The following is a 20231-nucleotide window of genomic DNA, read 5'->3' as shown; positions in this document are numbered from 1 at the left end:
CTAAATAAGGGTATAAACGTCTTTTCTAATATTATGTACAATTTAGAAATATTATCCGGTAAATATAGGAGCATTTTTGGCATTTTCAAAAAGTTTAACAGTTAAGATTGATAGTCAACTAACGGAGGGGGTGTCCGTGTAATTTTTATAAAAAGTCGAGGGGTGTTGACATGATTAGTTTCGGTCAAGGAGGTGTCTATTATTTTGACAAAACACAAAGAATGTCAGTGTAATACGCCCCTATTTTAATGTAAAATTTTAGTTATTATGCGATAAAGATGTGATTATCTATATTAAATTCAAATTGTTCGTCAATTTTAATATTAGGATCAAAACTGTCAAAAATCAAAAGTTTAAACAATAATATAATAAAATTAAAAGTTTAAAGACTAAAATGTCACTATTTTAAAAATTTGGAGTCAAGCAGTGCCAATTACCCATTAAAATTTTGGTGGGCATTGTCTTCATTAGCAGCAGCCCTTGGCCATAAAAGCTTTGGCCCAAGCTTTAAAGGAAGAATAAGTCCAGACAAAGAAGGAAATGGAATGTCTATCAAAAGAATTGCTGCAGGTGGACTGGACCAAGACCTTCATTATATACGAGTGGTCTATGCGAGCTCTCCTTTAACACTTTTTTTGGAACCGATGGTTCGGATTTAAGATTTAGGATTTAGGTATAAGCTTTACAAAGATCAAAATACTTGAAATATTTTGTCATCTCATTTTAGTCAGTTAGAATGGCCTTTCGCATGTAAAAATTGTCTATAATTCGTAGCAGTTATGAAGCTCAATGTTTAAAATAATGCTACTCAAAATAACCTACAAAAATTTACAAACACACAACACAAATGCTTAACAACAGAAGCATCAGACAACTGTCTTAAAAAAAACAATTAATGTAATCTCGATCCGTAAAAAAAATGTCTAACCTGAAGGTTCAAAGAAAATGAAGATGACAAAGATAAAGGTCAAGAAATATATAGTGCGTTTAAAACTCGTTCTAAAATGATTTTATTTTTTATATGAAAGTGAAAATGAAAATGTTTTCAATCTTAGATAGAAATTATTTTTGAAAATGCGTTTAGTAGTTTTATCAAGATATTATTTTCAGTATAAAAATATCCATAATTTTTCATTTCTCTCCCATTTTATACTAAACTAAAAAATCGTTTTCATTTCTAATTTTTTATCTTTAATTGTGCTAAACACCGTTTCTCTCCTGTTTTTATTTTTTTCTTTCTCAAAACACGTGAAAAATAAAAATAAATCAAACTCCAAACTCGGCTATATGTATCCATTACTCTTATCCATTTTCTGTGCAAATACTCCTACTTGAACTAAAGAAATGCTAGCGTTTAAATACGAGGTATGAAAATGATCCAATTTTGGTTTAACATTTTTTTTTTTTTTTGGGTATTTATCTAGGAGCTACCACCTAATATTTCATAATGGGTCAATAGATAAATATGATTATTATATTGTTTAGGAAATGAATAAAATTATTAGTCGCTCACAAACAACAACATAGAGAGTGTTATTTATTTTTATAAACCTACTTCGAGATGCTTTTGTAGTTTTCAAGGGCTTATAAATAATTAGTTTACCTTAAGCTTATATTTACAACCAAGGTAATGATGGAAGTAATTATAGGGACCTGAAGGAAACAAAAAAAAATTAAAAATTAAAAAAAAGAAAAAGAAAAGGAAAAAGTGTTTTTTTTTTTTTTAATTTTTATTTCCAGCTTACTAATTAACTACACATGCTATGTAAAAGCTACAATTGGGGCAAATCTTCTACATTTATACTAGAAATCCTTTACTAAAAATATGAAACGTATTAACTGTAAACCATGTCGAAATCAAATAATTAAGCAAACCTTATAAGTTATAATATATGTGGATGAGTTTTAAATGGTTACGTTACTTATCAAATATAGAAATTTAATGATATAAATCTAATTTCATTAATTGTCGTAAATTTAACTATTTAATTTATTACAACCGTCGGATCAATATCACATAACACCGACTGATAGATAAATATTCGAGTAACCATTAAAGCCACACATAGCTATATGAATAAGTTTTCAATGGTTAAGTTGTTTTCATAAGTGATTGCTCATCAAATATAAAAATTTGATAAGGTAACGTAATAAGAATCTAATCTCATTAACTGCTATATATATTTTTGGTCAACTATCTAATTAATTACAACAATCATATCAATATCTTATGAATAAAATAATCACCCATTAATAGGTAAATATTAGAATAACCATCAAAACTACAACTATAGACACACACACCCACAACCATAGACACGCACACAAGTCACAACCACAAGCATAGACACATGTGTGTGCACGCGCACACAACCACAATCATAGACACGTATGGCACCGGTAAATAACAGATTCGACTAGTAAATTTGAATGAAACACTCAAAAGGATAATATGCACCGAGTTCCACAAATAGACACCCAAAAAGGTAACTAAAGATTAAGCACACATATAACTCTTTAATACATCCTCTATAATCGACAGAAATACATGATCAATTGATGTCGAAAGGTCATAGCACCCAAGGCCACACAGAAACTGCAAAGAACAAATCTAGCAAACAAAAACACAACGAAACACTAAAGAAAGACAGAATCAAGTCAAGGTAAAAACGCCCTTATCACATAAAGGCAAACAAAAACAAAAAAAAACAAAAAAAGGAAAAAAAGACAACAAACAACAATAACAAAGCTTCTTGCGGAGAGACGACCTTCAATGCTTAAAACACATAGGAGAAGTTTGGGCTGAATGAGGGGAAAAGCACCATCGATGTGCCACTGAACCAACACATGTGCATCACACGTGCAACTTAATACAATCACCCAACACGACACTTTTAACACCGTCAATGGGATGAGACCTTAAGAGAGCAAAAATTCTAAGGAGACGTTTGTTTCTTATATTCGTTATTGATTCTAAATTATGATTCATGAGTCTCTACCGTATTTTTCTCTAAAAAAAAACACGTAAAACGAAAATAATTCTAAATTATAATTTTAAATTTATGGACCAAACGTCCACTAAGTAAACCCACTGAATAAGTGACGCTTTGAAAAAAACCATCCAAAAACTCTCTTTCTCTTCTCTAGGGTCGGCTAAGCTTATATTATTGGTAAAGATAACTATACCAACAAAAATAGTATACCGAGTAATTTATATGATAGTGTATGATTAATGGTTATTAGTTTATATGATCGTGTATGATTAATGGTTTATTAGTTCAAAGATTAAACCTTATAATTAAAGTTAAGTGGTATTGCATAAATTGATCAACAGTGGAAGGCTATAACTGTAATCGAATGGTTGGAGGCATAGTTTCACAGTACATCCACACCTGACTTCATAAATATATAGGATTCAAATCATTAAAAGGAAAAAAAAAAAAGGAAAAGAAAAGACGATAATCCATAAAATAATAGCAAAACCAAGAACATGCTTATGTGAATATCCCAGAGCAAAATTATATTGACTGTGTTTAAAATTAATTCCGTTTTTAATTTTTACATTTTTTAAAAAAGAAAAATTAAAAACGTTTTTAAAATGACATTTGACGTAATAAATACAAAAAATAAAAATGAAAACGATTTTTTAATTTAGTATAAAATGAGAGAGAAATGAAAAATGACTTTCAATCGTTTTTCATTTTTTGTTTTCGTTTTCTCCTCTCTCGAGCAGAGAGAAAGAAATAGAGACATTAATGAGTTTTTTTTATACTGAAACCAATCTCTTGATAAAACTACCAAACGCATTTTCAAAAATGATTTCTGTCTGAAATTGAAAACATTTTTATTTTCATTTTCATGCAAAAAACAAAATCATTTTAGAACGAGTTCTAAACGCACCTAATTTGTTTTTACGATGATTGAGAGCTATGAACAATTTCCAAAGTAGAAAAAAAATAGACTAGGCGTATAATAACACGAGCAAGAAAACGCTCACAAAAGGTTTTACTTTTACCATATACATATTATAATCTCCTTTTAATATGAATCAAATTAGACAAACATATTTATAAATAATAACAAATCTCACCAAACACTCGCAAATAGAATTACAAATAATGATACTGATGCTTCTATTAAAGACCACCCCTTCTCCCGCACACAATTTTCTTCTCTTCATGTTGTTTATTTTGGGGTAGTAAAGCTAGAAACAAAAGCATCTAAGATAATTGCAAAAAAAATTGTAAAAAAAAAAAAAAAAAAAAAAAAAAAAAAAAAAAGGCCAATACAGTGGGAAGAAAAAGGGAAATTATGAAAAAAAATGAATAACAGCTACTTACATATGTTATTTATATAAACACCAAATGATTCAATTAGCAGCCAGCTGCTTTCAAGAATTTGTCATAAGGGCTTGAAGGCGGTAGCCTGAAAGAATGCTGTCCATATCCGCGCGAACAGACGAGAAGCTGTTCCTTGACTCGAACTTGCTCCTTGTTTATCAACTTTAAGTCCCCTTCTGTATGCTCCTTTGTCTGACAAGAAAAACCAAATTAGTATGTTCATCTTTGCAAAAGATAACAATAAAGCTTCATGTTGCTAAAGTTCTGCAGCTCAAAATAGTTATTTACTAAGAATATTATTGTATCACACAGCAAAGTCCACAATCCTACTTGAGCGTTTATGTTCAAAATAAATTCATGATGTTCTGACAATTGTAGTCTATGAAGTACAACGCGACGAAAATTAATCTGCATTCTGGAATTTACTGGCACCTTCAAAAGTGTCAAAAGTATAACAATTGTAAGCATAGCAGCTGTTTCCTACAAATTAGCGGTTATTTTTATTTTTTTATTTGTATTTTATCAGCACATAATAGCCCAATTGAAAATTTCCATGTACACAAGTAAATAAAAATTATGCAGACATGTTTCGGGACACTGAAATCATAACTTGAGAATGGATTAAGTATTCAAATCTTTTAAGGAGATCGGGTTTCACACCACATATTTATGAGCAAGGATTTGATCAACAATTGCTTTATCGAGCACGACTGAAAAGCTCAAATTCAGTGACTTTGGTGCTGGGTGTTTCCAAAATTGGTGTTGCGTCAGATCAATTGAATAATAAATGCATTACTACAGATTTCACATGGATTGCCTACCAATGCTATATGAGGCAAAGCAACCGGCCTATCAAAATGGGAAAAAATAGAAATGTTTGTCCCAAAAAAGAAAGAGAAGGAGAAAGAGAAGGTTTATACAGTTAACAACTAAGAAAGTCTTTACCTTTCTTATTTACTTAAATGAGAAATTTCCTTACCTTAGCTGACAATGGGAGATATTTGCTTTCATTTACACTGGAAAGGACTATTGCATTTGCTACTTGCTGCTGCTGCTGCTTAAAACTATGAAGTACCGACATCTTTTGCTGTTTACCCGTCACAAGGGCTTCACACTGGTTTTTCATCTGGTCATAAGGAATTGGCGTTGAGGAAACTGGGAAGCTTGCAACTTGGCGTGCTGTTTCCAGAACCTGTTAGTAATAACAGGAGCCAAATTATATCCAATGAATATGAATCCTGTAGCAGTGGTTTTCTGGTAAAACATAGAAATTAGCACAACGTGAACAAGAAAAATGATCAGCAAGAAAAACGGTAGCGTTTTTTTCCCTCTTAATAGAATGCATTTTTCTGGTATTTTTCTTTTGTTAGGATACAATAGCAAAAATTAATGGTCATCAGAAGCTCCTGATATTAGACAAAAGAAAAAAAAAAAAAAAGTGTCAATGGCCTTTCTCCAGCCCACATAATACTTTCAAGGGAACTATAGAAATTGAACCATCACTGAGAAAGATGTTCCAAAACTGAGATAAAATATGAGCACTGTCTTACAGATTCTAGAAGCTGATTAACACTCAGAATGTCAAGGGTATTGATGGAGATTGATGTTTTGCGATCAGATTGGCTTCCACTTGGTTCTGGAAAGGCTTCTTCATCTATTAATGCAGCTGTAGGCATCATCTGAAACCGAACACTTAGTCAAAGAAAATGGTTACTACGGCCATCAAGACAGAGAGAGAAGAAAAATTAGTACCTCGTCAATATCTGGAAAATCCATATGGGCAAGAGGAGAGCATGGTCGTGGTGTCTCCATGAATAATGGAGCTCCTAATAGATATGCATCATCAGGTGAAAATCCCTGCGAGAATTGCTTCTTGATGCTTGATAACTCATCCTTCAGAGAAGGGAAAAAAGTGTCAAAATGTAAAAGAAACCTGCTTCATACATCATCTGTGTATGTATCGAAGGATAACAGACACAAGTTCAAGAATTAAGTTTTATATGTCCTCAGAACCTTGATTTTAGACTCAAATGAGCGCCCTAAGTTAAACTTGGAGCACAAACTTGGGCTTTACATTTCTTCAACTAAAAGGGTCCAATTCTAGCTTTATTTAGTACAAACCCAGAAACAGCATGAACTTGGGTAAAAAGCAGGAAAAATAAGTAATGCAATTGTGTTGTTTAATAATTTATTTTCTTGGCCCAACAAGGAGTAGTTTTGAAAAACTTAAGAATTGTTATACATAAATATTATATATAATATTTCAAAATAAGTTCAGTATGGTTGGCCTGTCTCTTATTTATTTGTTTATTGTCTCCTCTCTTATGAGGATTCTTATTATCTTTAACATTTGACTCGGAATTAAGTTGCTTTGCACAGCCTCAACGTTTTTTCATTTGTGGATAAAATTATTAGAGAATAAATTGTCTGCCTGCCAGTGAATTGCATAAAGGGCATTTCACTACTTGAACCATGCAATAGTTCTATACAAAAATGAATCTTAGCCGTGTTAATGAACCAAGGAGAGCAGGATTCACATTCAGCTGCTAATAAATTTCTACAAGGAAACTGCAGCAGAGAAATTGTTATATCACCTCTGACAATTTTGCGAATTTGGTCATGAAGTGGGATATCACTGTTTCTTTCAACTGCTGGTCATCTAATTTTATTGCTGACAGAGACTTCAATGCACCAACTTCATCTTCCTGTGATCCATAAAAAATCTTCCCCTTACCAGACTCCACAAAAACAGCCCGCAGACAAGCATCGTCAACCAACTGAAGATGAGGATCAACCTATTGTAATTTAGATCATTAAAAAGGTTAAATAATATACATGTCAGTTTCAAGATTTTTACAGGACCAAAAAAAAAAAAAAGCAGAGGTAAAAAAAGAAAAGCATATGCATTTGAAATATAAGGTGCAGAGATTAACCGTTTTATTCGTCAAATATGCTTTAACAAGAGGAATGAGCTCTGGAATATTTCCAATCCTAGCTGAAAATATAAGCATGAACGATGCCAAGGTAAAAAGTGATCTTCTACGAGAGGGCTGCAGACCTCCTATAATAAGCATCAAGAAAACGTACATTAGAAACAAATTAATGAAAGAACAACCCAAATGGTTTTAACAGACAAGCTTAAGATTTCTTTTCTAGATGGTAGTTTCCAAATATAATATACAGAGGGAAAACCGCAATCCAAGCATTTGAAATAGAAGTTCCATCTTGGAAAGACGAAAGAGATTTCTTGGCATTTTACTTGCAAAGGAGTGCTCACTCAATTATAAATCAGTTATTTGTACTTGGCAGTGTTGTTCTGACGTGATTCAAAACTGCGGACCACATTGTCTAGTATATGATGATATACAAGCATAAGCCATTTTGCAAAAAGTCAATCCCACTGCAGGAGACAAGTACTGAAGCTGGGGGAGTGGCGAGAGGAGAATCCGGTTTGAAATTTTCCAGGTTATTTCCTTTTACATCATTTTTCCTCGTAGAATGATAATCTATCTATTTGGTTTGTACCTATTGGGTAACTAGAAAAACTACTTATTCCACAAAAATACACGTTTTCATATGGCTCCAGTGCATGGAAAGATTAACACTAATGATGTTATGGCGGTGGGGCATTTGGTTGGCGAAAAAATAGTTCTTTATGGTAAACACTATATTATGTTTTTTTATCTATAGGAAGATAGTACAGTACCGTACACCATGGGCCTTCTAGTTAAAAGAATTTAAGAGTTTGTCCTCTTGTAATATATATATATATATATATATGTATATGTATATGTGTATATATATATATATATATATACTTTTTTATTTTTTTGTGTTTCCCTGTCTGGAGAACTCCTTGTTCTTCTAGACAGCGAATCAGAATTTTTATTTTCTTACTAATAGAGTTTCTATTCCTGATCTGAGTAAGTACATGAAACCTACTGCATGCTAATAGCATCAAATTATCTGCAATTATTTAAAATAGTTAACTAGTGTCCTTAAAATAGATAAGAGATATCGCAGAAGAGTAAAGCACTTACCTTCTTTACCCAGAGAGAGAGTTCTTAGGGAAAATGCTAGCTGGAAGCATCCAACAAGTGCCGCAGGATTGGAGGTCTATCACCAGCATAACACATAAACAAAAGTGTTAGAATATCCATTGAATAAAAGCATTGAATCACTTTCACTACATTCCAACATAACAATAATATAAACTGATTGTTGCTCTTTCTATGAGAATCTCCTCCCCCGTACATACTCCTACTCTATGTCAAGGGCATCTCAAGTAATAGTGTCAAGAATCTTCTTTATTTATCTGGAAAACTTGTTTCCTAGTAAAATTCATGCACTGGCACGGAAGGTTGTTTGTAATTCAACTCAGATTCCTGGTGATAGTTCAGGAGGAAAACTGATACCCTCAAAACTGAGCCCCACAACATTCCAAAGGATCCATGCAAAGAAGTCTGATCTTATAGTAGTACTCAAGACAATCCAGAAAAAAAAAATAAATAAATGAGATTATATTTCGCAAGATATACAAACTCACTATTCAAAAACTTAAATCTCCAAACATATTAAAACTTCAGGATGAAGAGACAGGAATGCACACATATAAAATGTCAAGAAGCGTGCTGCATAAGGATGAGAAACGATGCTAAAGAAATAAACAATCATATAAAAGGAAACGAGTAACACCATAAAATACATGCGGAGTCTAACCTTAGATCGGGTAGACAGTAGAGCAATGTTATAAGTGTGGGCCATCGCTTCAAAATTTGCAGGAGTATTTTCGGCAGAAGTTGCCTGAACCCAGATTGATGAAAGCAAAAGACTCACTTGGTGACTGCTCAGCTGAAGCGCAGTTAGTTCCTGGAAGTTTTAGCAAGTTTTTTTTAAAGCAAAATGACAAGATATTTCTCTCTAATTGATCAAATAAAGCAAGAATAATCTTTCATAATTGTAATGTTTGCACTAGTTCAATACTCATACAGTTTTTATGCCGACCAAAGCACCATTGAAGCCGTAGGATTGCCCAGATTGCTTCGTATAGACATCTGACATTTGACTTTCTTTGTCTACCATTTCTCCATCAACGGTCACTGCATTGCCTCTACTCTTGTCCTGAGAGGAGAATCTTCCATACCTAACATCCTGCATTGTACTTACCAAATTTCCAGAAACATCTTCTGAAAGCTTTATTTTCTGGTCTAACCAAGGAGAAAGTACAGTTGGCATAAGAACCATAGACAAAATGCTGTGTGCTCCAACTCGTGTTTCATGGTCTGGATGGGTCATTGCTAGGAGTAGTTGATGAAAAAGTGCATCAGGAAAAGCCTGGAGAAAGTTTACGAGTAAAAAACTATATCAAGACCGAAATAGTAGTCTAGAACGTGAAGCAACATGTGCATGACGGTGCACTAACCTTATTGTCGTAATACATATTTGGAACAGATGAGACAATTTTTGCAGTTTGGTAGACTGCAGAAATAGTTGTTCTAGCAACAACTGTACTAGTTGAGATGTTCTCCAGTACCATAGCCATCATATCAAGAATGGGACCAACATCTCCAACCTATTAATCAAAAAGTTATCTCAATTTACAATATTCTGATATACGTGCCATGCCTGACCAAAAAGTACATTAGCCCATAAAAAAAAAAGAAGCAGAAACACCTAATTTCTGAGCACTATTATCCAATTTAATGTGTTTAATTCTTACTTTTACTTTCCAAGCAAAAAGAAAGAAAGAAAAAGAAAACTCCGACTTATGTACTTCCAAACAAGAAGATTAAGGAATTTATAAGCATAGACGGAAAATTGCAGAATTTAAAATCACGACCTCCCCGAGGCCACAGAAGCCATAGCATTTTGCTAGAAGTGTACCAATTATTTTGTCTTCCAATATGGGAATTAATTCCAAATCAAACGAAAAAATGCATGTCTGTTGCGACTTGACACCAAAATTTGATTTCTTCATTGGCTCAATCCAGAACTTAAGTCGCAACCTTTAATAAACTAAGTCGATCATTTTGATTTTTCTTTTTGTTATATCTAATGGACTAAGTCGACTTGACTCCAAAATTTGATTTCTTCGTAGGTGCAATCCAAAATTTGATTTTGTTTTTATTTTTTCCCTTTCTTTTTTTAATAAGAAACAAGAAACATCATTGACAATAAAAGATTACTAGAAGTTTCCAGATGGACGAGAAGTGGAGCAACAATTATCCTACAATACATTTATTTTATGTGTCCGACTGTAGATTATATATTATTAAAGCATTCAAAAAGTATACATGTTAAGTGGTTGCAAGCATAGCCTAACGGTAAATCCACACACACCTGAAGATACTGAAGATCCATATAATACAAGGTTCAAGCTAAAATATATTTGTAGAATACTTCCAACATCAAAAGACTAAATTAAATGTTCTGTACGGGAGTTCCATTGATATATTTTTGGCTTTAAAAACACACACAAACCTTATCTGAGAGTTGCGAGATGCATCTTTCTAAGGCTGTCTGAAGAGCAGACTCGCATTCTGTACTCTTCGGGCTCGATGCTTCAGCTTGGTTTTGAAGGCATTTACGCAAATGCTTCACCAGATCAGCGAGTGCACCAATGATTGCTACTGAAGTCTGTTGCTTTGCACTTTTTGCTAGTTGTGTGGTAACACTGAGAATATTTATCTGTAAGAGAGGTTGTTTAACAACATTCTTATGATCCAAGTGTTTGACCAATATAGACAATAACAGATGGGAGTTCTGTCCTGGTGATCAAGAAGCTATGTGTCAATTATATCCATATGCAGGGACGATGAAATGTCATAAACTAAATAAAATTAAGGGTCTAGTTCTTACCTGACTCCTCTAAAAGTGACTGCAAATATAACAAAACAGGATATGCAAGTCCTTTTTCTTGGGACCAATGGTTCTCACCATCAAAATTTTGGAAAAGAGGTTCAAGTACACGGCGAACAGTTGTAGCTTCTTTTGCCAATTTGGCCATATTACTCAAGCAAACACTAGACCAGTAAGAAGGGCACCTACTGTTATCCCTGTGAAAAGTGTAATGTGAATAACGGGATGTTAAGGACAGTAAATCTCCCACAAAAGAACATAAACTGTTCCCTAACAAAACCCAGAAAAAACCAATGAAAGGATGAAGTCATAAATACTTACATTGTGGGATCCAAATCAGGTTTTTTCATGAGGTTTGGTAATGACAGTGCCTTCTGTCCCAATTCTGGGGAAGATGAAACATCAACATCAGCCGTTGGCACTCCATGAACCTGCTGGTCATGAGATTGAGATTTTCCTTTGTCCTCCTTGGCGTTACCAGGATGACTTTGAAAATCAGTGAAGTTTTCCAATGTCACTGCTATAATCTACAAGCCAACAGGATGAAGATTTCAAAATTTAAACTTAACAATTGCTTTCCCATCAAAATCCCAAAAAAAAAAAAAAAAAAAAAAAAAAAAAGAGGAAAAAAAAAACCATGACAATCGAATCACTTGCCAAGATACTCCAAGCTTCAACTTTATTTTTGTCCAAAATATTCAAAATAATAACTAGTTTGAGGGTGCTATATGGCCAAAACAGTAGTAATATAGGAGGTTTAGATTACTCACACTATCGAAGTCCATAGAGATATGAGACTGTTCGCCCATGAACCGCACCTACAAGCAAGGAAAAAAATTACATAAAAAATTAAGTGGGAAAACAGACCATTTACTTCTGAACAAAAGCAATTGACTTCATTTTCTGATCATGAAGTAAACTGGGTAGCTATACGTATAAAAAGGTCAAAGGAAAGCAGAAGGCAATCATTATGAGTGCAAGAATATAAATATCACTATCAGACTGGAAAAAAGGGAATATATATACCATAAAAGCTAGAACTTGCAGTCCAGCTGCACGTAACTGCAAAGCTCTTTCATCGTCTCCAACTTCTTGAGCTAGTTGACAAAGTTTAGGAATGAGGCCCTCCAAGTTGAATATGTATGTACTATCCATCTACTTTTATTTGAAAATGTCAGTTTCAATCGACCAATAGCTTTAAAAAAAATATATTCATGCTATATTTGCCATATTATGGTCTACAGGAAAAATGTAATGAACTTAATAGGCACATATACAAGGCAACAAGCACAGGAGTTTGATACACCCCCAGATAGCATTTAAGCCCAAAATCCAGTTGTCTAACTACAATCCTTACTTTTCCTCATCCTATTCAGAAAATCATATGAACTTTCTGCTTTCACCAACTTAAAATTTGGTACCTAACGTTATTTAGGGGCCAGTTAAAAGAGTCTGCCACATATAAACTACCAACACTCTAGCCATTTTATTATTAGACAAATGTTCAAATGATTTTCACAAACCAGAGCATCCCTTCTTTTAGACAAACATGTACCTGGCTTCTTACAAAATCAGCAAGAGTTTTACAACCCAGAATCCGCATTTCATGCTGTCGAGTTTGTTCCAATAGAGTCCGAACAAGGCCTAATAAACTACCAGCAAACAAAGGCCTGCAACCATCAAAGGGAACCAGTGAATGTCATCATATATAAATTATCAAATAAAACAAACAGTTCAGAATATGAATTTGCAGATGCTCACAATATTCTTGCACCGTAAATGCAGGCGCATTAATATATTCTTTAAACCTTCTAATATATACATACATATATATATACACACACTTCAAACATGCGACTTGATCACTTTTGATTGTTTACAAAGCCACAATACAATTGGAAGGCTTTTTCTTAGATTGAAGATTGGGGAGGGGAATAGGGTGAGATTTTGGGAGGATGTGTGGGTTGGAGATGAATCCTTTTCCGTCCTATTTCCAAACCTCTTTAGATTGTCTTCAAAACACAATGCACCAATTTCAGCCCTTTATACCTTTATCAATGGTAATGTAGTATCTCGGAACTTTCATTTTGGAAGGAATCCTAGTGAGAACGAATTGGGAGAAGTGGCGGGGTTACTGTCATGGTTAGAGTATCGAAGACGTGGTGGAAACGCCGGATGAGTCCATCAAATTCCGGTAGCAAGTTGTGCGTTTCCACGGCTAGCCCTTCTGCCCCTACCGTGTTTAATTCCAGGTGCACCCCCACCTCCCGTGCTTGACAAAAGCGAGTTAAGGAACGGAAACTTACTGGTGAATAGCTGAGGGATGGATCCCCAGTCCACTGTACCCAACTTCCCTCCTGCTAGAATTTCATGGTGAAATTCGCCCAATCTGCCCGAACCTCACCCAGGGTACGTAGCCACGTAATTCCCAAAACTACTTCCGCACTGCCTAATTCAAACGGGAAGAAGTCCTCGATCACCCAGTGTCCCTGTATGTGAATCCGCACCCCTCGGCACACCCCTTTTTGTTGAAAATTCATGTCGTTGCCCACCTGAATCTTGTGCCGCACAGATAAATCCGTTGGTAAGGCCAGAGTCCGCACCAGCTCAGCCAAAATGAAACTGTGGGAGACCCCACTATCGACCAACATGACGACTTCCCGGTCGCCGATGGTTCCTCGCAATTTCATGGTCTTTGCGGAGGCAAATCCCCAAAGAGAGTTAAGTGAAAGATCGACGTTACCTTTGGTGGTCTCCCCCTGTACGGTTGCTGCTTCAGCCGATTCCTCCCGCAGGTCCTCCTCCCGGTCGGAATCTTCCCCAGAGACAAGAAGGACTTGAAGCTGTCGGAGCTTACAGCGGTGCCCCGGACTAAACTCTTCATCGCACCGGAAACAAAGCCCCCGTGCCCGTTTCTGTTGTATCTCCTCGTAGGAGAGCCTTCGGAAAGATGAACCGCCGTTAGCCGTCCCACCCACCGCCCCTCCAGGAGCCTCTTGGTGTCGCGGTGCTGTGGGGGGGTCGCACGGTGTTTGGGATCGAAGGGAGCCCTCTGGAATGTCCGAGCAGCTAGGGCTATTATTATAACCCGGTTTGCTCCAACAATCAACCCGGTTGCTCCGACCCGCCCAACCTTTCCGTACCCGATCCACTACCTCCAGCCTGTCTTCCACCTGTTGGGCCAAGTCCATAGTCTCGGGCAGCCCAATGGGCCTGTGCATCTTCACCTCCACCCGAATATCCTCTCTCAGGCCGTTGAGGAAAGCGCTTCTGTAAACCTTCTCGGGAATGCCGCTCAGAGTCGCCGCTAAAGCCTCGAACCCTTCCCAGTACTCTGCCACTGTTCCCCCTTGCCGAAGCGCCATTAGTCTCTTGGTGGGGTCTCCTTCCTGCGACAGGCTAAACCGCTGAAGGATGGCTGCCCGCAGCTCCTGCCACTCTTCGAACGGCTCCTGCGAATCAGGCCATTGATACCAGCTAAGGGCTCGACCTTCCATGCATATGGAAGCAGCTAGGATCTTCTCGTCTTCGTCCACGTCGTTGACGGTGAAGTAACACTCGGCCCTGAAAATCCACCCATGAGGATCCTCCCCACGGGACAATGGAAGTTCCAGCTTCTTTCCCCGGTGTTCCCCTCGATTTTGCACTCTCTCCGGCGACCTGTAGCGGGGGTGTCCCATTCTTCCCCTCGCTGGCTCCCCCCTCGGCGGACTGTACTCGCCTCGTGCTGGCCGCAGGGCCTCCCTCCGTGGGGGAGTCTGATCATTCCTTCCCCGCCCCGGAGAATTGAACTCGCCCCGTTGCCGCCTGGGTGGTGACTGGTCGATGCGCGCTTGCCTCACCATGAATTCCGCCGGCCTCGCAATTGAGCCCTGGAGCCCGTCGATCTTGGTTCCCATGGAAGCCATCTCACCTTGTACTTCTCCGAGGCGTGCTCCCATCGTCACCACGTCTCCTTGGAGGCGAGGAACTGGGCTCACCATGTCCCCGAAGGATTGCAGAGAGTCCTGGAACCCATTCAGTCTCCTCTCCAACAACGTGAAACGATCTGTTTGGTTTGCCATGGATTGGTTCTCTGATACCAAATTGTTAGGACTTCCTTTGTTCTAGACAAAAATAAACGTTTGAGCTAAGAAAATCAATAGGAATTCAGAAGAAATAACCAGAATAGCCCGGTTCCTTTGATTGAATGATGATCAAAATACGTACAGGGGAAGCAAAATACAAAACTGGAAATTAAAGATGGAGGTGAATTCGAGGACCCCTCCTAACCTCCTCAGACTCAAGTCTTCTCTTAATTCTCGATACCCTACATTCTCTAGCCGTAGGCTATTTATTTCTCAATCCTCTAACTAACTCCTCATTCCCATATCTGGCCCTTGCACACATCCCCATAACCCATAACCGTATTCTAACGACGCCCTTTACCCTTGCCTTGATCCAGTGTTAACCAATTTCCCCTCCTGCCCCTGCTCCTTCCTACTCCTTCTCGCATACACAAAACTGAGGGCTGGAGTGCTAACAGGTGTGTATTGGGTCTGCGGATAGATGGGTTTGGGATTTGGAGGGGTCGTGTTTGTTCTCCTGTAAATCTTTTTTCATTTCATTAATTAACAATCATTCCTATCCTACTTTTCCCCTACACTGTTTCATTTGAAAAATCTCGGTTCCGACGAAAATTCAGGTTTTTGGCTGGCTGCTTGCTCTTTTCAAGCTGAATACTTATGATTTGTTGCAACTTACCTTTATATTTCCCCAAGCTGATGTGTTCTTTGCAGGAATGATAACGAAACATCGAACCATCTATTCCTTCACTGTCCATTTTCATCGAAGATTTGGTACAACATTGTAGAGAAGTTTCGGTTCTCATGGGCTCTTCCTAGCTGTGTCACTGAATTATTGGATGCATATATACTTATTGAGTGGAGTTAGAGATGTAGACGGTTTTGGAGTATCATTGTTCTTGCTACATTCTGGTCATTGTGGCTGGAAGAAATAATCGCATTTTTGAATGAGTAGAAAATGATGTTACTAGTTTATTGGGTAGCATTATGGACATTTGAAGATAAAGAATTTGCGGATTTTCATCCTCGGATTTGAGGGGTTGGGATCTCATTTTGAGTTTGATAGGTTACGATGTATTATGATTTCATCTGCTGAGTTTTTGTCTTTGTTGTGTGAGGACTTCTTGTCCTCTACTGTACCTTATTTATATCAATGAAGGTGTTTCTTATTTTAAAAAAAAATCACTTTCGAAAATGTTTACAAAGCCAGAATATAATTGGAAACCCTTTTCTTTCTAATTTTTTTCCTCTATCGTAGGAGAGGAAACTGAGTTGTTCATCATGTGTTTGCTTCTACTTGTTTATGTGTATATAGTATATACATTTTGGAAAACTAATTCATCTGTGGTAGTTATCATGTGTGTGCTTCTACAAGTTTCTGAATATAGTATATCCATTTCGAATTAACTAATTCATCTGTGGTAGTTTATCTTGTTTGTGTTTTTAGATGTTTCTTTATGTAGTATATACATTTTGAAAAACTAATACACCTGTGGTATGTCAATGTCAAACTTATATCTCCTTTAATCTTTTCTTGTTTAGATACGTTAGCTGGAGGGCGCCAGCAATGTTCATATCTCCAGTAATCAACATTACTTTCTGCTGGATTCTTTAAACAAAAAGCTGTCTTCATCAAAAAACCTCATCAGTAGAAGTCCTAAAAGATTTAAAATACTGCGTTTTTAGCTATGAAACACATATAGGATAAATAGGGATTTCATCCATAGAAAAGTTTCAACCTAAGTTCAAGTCATCTAAATATGTGCCTGCCAAGTGTAAGGTTATTATGTCATTGTTTTATAAATTCTCTTCTGAAAGTTCCTTTTCTCATTGTAAAGGATAGCGGATTAGCTGTTGGTATTAGTTAGCTTAAAGCTGTAGTAATTAGTTTGACATTTAGTTACAAGCAGAGGAGCTTACGCATCTAACATTTCTATTAGCTACTTCAGATAGTTTTGTTAGATCTGTAATAAGTTATTTAAGCATTGTACCAACCATTACTCAACACAGAGAATCCATTCTTTACAATTCTCAAACAAACATTCATTTCTTTCTCCCTCAGTTATTTCTCAAACGCTTACACTCCTAATTTTCGACCACTCTCACCTTACTTTAAAATGTAGACTGGACAGGAAATTGGGGTTTAAAATAAAAAAAATAAAAACAGAAATGTAAACTAAAGCATATGAGACTTACATCTGGTCCTTGCATGACAACAACAACTTCCTATAAATGCATAATACAACTTTTACAGATCCATAGTTCTCGTTTCGCAAATCCTTGTAACATCTTTGCTCTAGGTTCTCAGTGATCTGCAAATGATACACACTGACAGACATGATACATTTGTTCTTAAAGCCTAATGCAAACATGGATAACTTGGAAAAATTTCCGATTGCCAAAAGAATTTTGAAAAGGAAAATTCATGCCTGACAAGTAACCTCACTTTTTATTTATCCAAAACAAAAGGTAACTTCAATTGTTGAGCCACTTTTGCAAATCTAAACTAATATTATGACATTTTGGAAAATAAATAAAACTAATCATAATCCCCAAAACCCAGTTAGAACTAGGCATTTCCAGAACAAAAGAAATTGGATCCCAATCTTGATTCAGCTATATTACAATACAGTGAAACTCAGTGTGCGGTTAAAGACAATATTAGCTCATAATCAACAGAGTGTAATCCCACTTTTATAATCACAAAAAAAAGAAAAGGTGCAAACCTGTTTAAATCTAACATTAAAAACAACATTGATAAAGCACAGACGCTGAATAGGATAATTTCCTAACAATATATATATATATATATATATATATATTGAACCTCATACAAAGATAGAACAACATAATTTCTCGTCCAAAGACAAATCTGGAGAATAAACACTAGAATGGGGAATAAGAAAATATAAACATAAACGCTTACTTTGGGAATTCGCAGTGGATTTTTTGAAGCATATACACAAAGTTTCCCAATTTTCCTGTCATTCAATTCAGCATCCTGCTAAACATATTTGTCAAGAACAACAAATAGATAAGCAGACGTTCATGAACCAAACGAGCATAAGACAGGTTTTAATTTCTGACCAAAGCTACAAATTTATATACAAGTATCAGTTGTGATAACAGCAATACTAGACCTACTGGTGGCTATACTTTCACGGTTCAACATCACCACATTAACCACAATTACCGTGATGAGTGAACTGATAATAAAACTTAAATTCAATACCTCGGATGGCTTTTATTGATGTTTGGTAGAGGGATTCGTTCCCTGATTCGAATCATGATTCGTGGTTCGCTACAGTATTTTTTCTCACAAAAAATTCACGTAAATCGAAAATAGTTCGAATCACATGGTTTGAATCCTCCAACCAAACGTCCTTATTTTTTAGGACTCTTTGTCCTCGTTTCCTTTGTACTGTTTTCAGTATCTGACATTAACAAAGGATGCTCCTTACGCAAAACATATCCAATCGTTATAACACCACAGTTAAAAACATAGTAATCACACCGTAATTTTATGCATAGACAGTATGACTACAGACAAAGCAGTGTTCTTCCAGACCAGAAAAACCACACAAGATCGATCGAAAAGCGAAAAACAAAACAAATGAAAAAGAGTTAACCTGATTGCGGGGGAAGATATCAGCAAGCAACTTTTTGTAGCGTTTCACAGGCTGTCTTGATCTTGCTCGCATTGAAGGGCAAAAGAAACAGAGGTTGCCGCAGGCGGGGACAACCCGCCTCGACATAACCCCCATTTTCTAAGGGGGGAAAAGTACAATCACTCCCTACTTGCTCTGAAAACCAAATCCAATTATGCAACAATTTCCATAAACTAACAGTGTAACACGATTGATAAATATAATAAAGGAAAAGTGTCTTGTAATTTCTAATATTTATGAATTATGTTCTTCTAGTGTTTCTCTCAAGAATCTAAAGCTCAATTTCCATTTTCACACACAACAAAAACTAACAGTGTCACATGATTAAGAAATATAATTCTAAATTTGAACATTTTCTACTGAACTATGCTCTTTAGCTCAAATCCCCTGCGTGCTCGCAAACTCAACTCCAATTACCAAATGCAATTGAGAAAATACAAAAAATTGAAACAAGCTCTAATTCAGAACATTCCCGACAGAAATTGTTCAATTCATCAGAATTCGAGGTTTATGAACTGTTTTACGAGAAAAATATATAAAAAAAAAAACTCGTCAAAAATTAACAGAATCAAATGATTAGAAGAAAAAGGACAAAAAAAAAGGGACAAAAAACACAATAATTATTAATACACCACAATAATTTCCACAGAATTATGAGTTTTTTTAAGAGTCGTTTGCTTCAGAAAGCTCGAAACCTGGTTGAATTTCGGAAGTCAAACAAGAGGAAAGTGGAAGATTAAAGAGCAAATTGCGATGAACTTTTATCAGAAAAAAATGTAGAGATTGAAATGGAAAATTCTCAGATACGCACCGATTGGAAAAACGACACGAAAATTTCTGAGTTATTTCAAAGGGATCACGATCTGAACCAAGACAAAAAGGCCAACGAGTTTGACGACGAAGAAAAAGAAAAGGGATAGATCATACATAAATCAGAAAGAAAAAAGCGTTACGCTTTCTCTGCGGATTCGAGTTTAAACTGAAATATATTTTTAGAGGGTTTTTGATTTTAAAGAAAAAAATTAAATGTGATATTTTTAAAAAAATTTTAATTATAAAAATTTAGAATTAAAAATTTAAATTAGTAAAAGTAAATTAGGCCTTAAAAGAAAAAAAGTGCAATATATTTAAAATAAATTTAAATATTGTTGGAAGATACTTTGATAAACCCCAGCTCAGCTCCTACGACATTTTTTTTATGTCTCTTCTCGGACATTAATATGAGAGAACCAATAATTCATTTTTTTCCTGCAGGGAAATTACTTTTAAAAAAAAATTAAAATGACGTTTTATAAATTGCA

General features: G+C 35.8%; 1 protein-coding gene across 2 annotated transcripts; it reads right to left on the bottom strand.

Moving 5' to 3' along the window:
- Positions 1 to 3996: 3996 nt before the first annotated feature.
- On the bottom strand, positions 3997 to 19884 carry LOC21407465 (protein EFR3 homolog B). 2 transcript variants are annotated; one of them, XM_024166313.1, is made up of 21 exons: positions 19742 to 19884; positions 18892 to 19065; positions 18189 to 18263; positions 17459 to 17574; positions 12754 to 12868; positions 12225 to 12353; positions 11969 to 12016; positions 11520 to 11725; positions 11199 to 11395; positions 10821 to 11107; positions 9763 to 9912; positions 9330 to 9674; positions 9060 to 9209; positions 8381 to 8456; positions 7274 to 7401; positions 6935 to 7135; positions 6093 to 6233; positions 5891 to 6019; positions 5320 to 5532; positions 4341 to 4532; positions 3997 to 4204 (listed from the first exon to the last, which is right to left on the bottom strand). In XM_024166313.1, the coding sequence occupies exons 2-20, from the start codon at positions 19024 to 19026 to the stop codon at positions 4374 to 4376; spliced, it is 3000 nt and encodes a 999-aa protein (XP_024022081.1). In that variant the 5' UTR covers positions 19027 to 19065; positions 19742 to 19884; the 3' UTR covers positions 3997 to 4204; positions 4341 to 4373. The 2 variants fall into 2 exon arrangements, with proteins under 2 accessions (XP_024022081.1, XP_024022080.1); XM_024166312.1 differs by lacking the exon at positions 3997 to 4204 and having other exon boundaries at positions 4268 to 4532.
- Between the last annotated feature and the right edge of the window lie 347 nt (positions 19885 to 20231).

The sequence above is a fragment of the Morus notabilis genome, unplaced genomic scaffold, assembly GCF_000414095.1.
Source record: "Morus notabilis unplaced genomic scaffold, ASM41409v2 Scaffold212, whole genome shotgun sequence".
Taxonomy (NCBI): domain Eukaryota; kingdom Viridiplantae; phylum Streptophyta; class Magnoliopsida; order Rosales; family Moraceae; genus Morus; species Morus notabilis.
Note: the sequence above shows the minus strand (reverse complement) of the source record. Positions and strands in the feature narration are given on the sequence as shown.

Excerpts from the sequence above, each read along its gene's own strand:
- LOC21407465 (XM_024166313.1), bottom strand. The coding sequence starts at position 19,026 with ATGGGGGTTATGTCGAGGCGGGTTGTCCCCGCCTGCGGCAACCTCTGT. Across the intron at positions 12,869-17,458 it reads TTGTCATGCAAGGACCAGAT|GCCTTTGTTTGCTGGTAGTT; the intron begins GTAAGTCTCATA and ends TGATGGTTGCAG. Across the intron at positions 9,675-9,762 it reads ATATGTATTACGACAATAAG|GCTTTTCCTGATGCACTTTT; the intron begins GTTAGTGCACCG and ends AACTTTCTCCAG.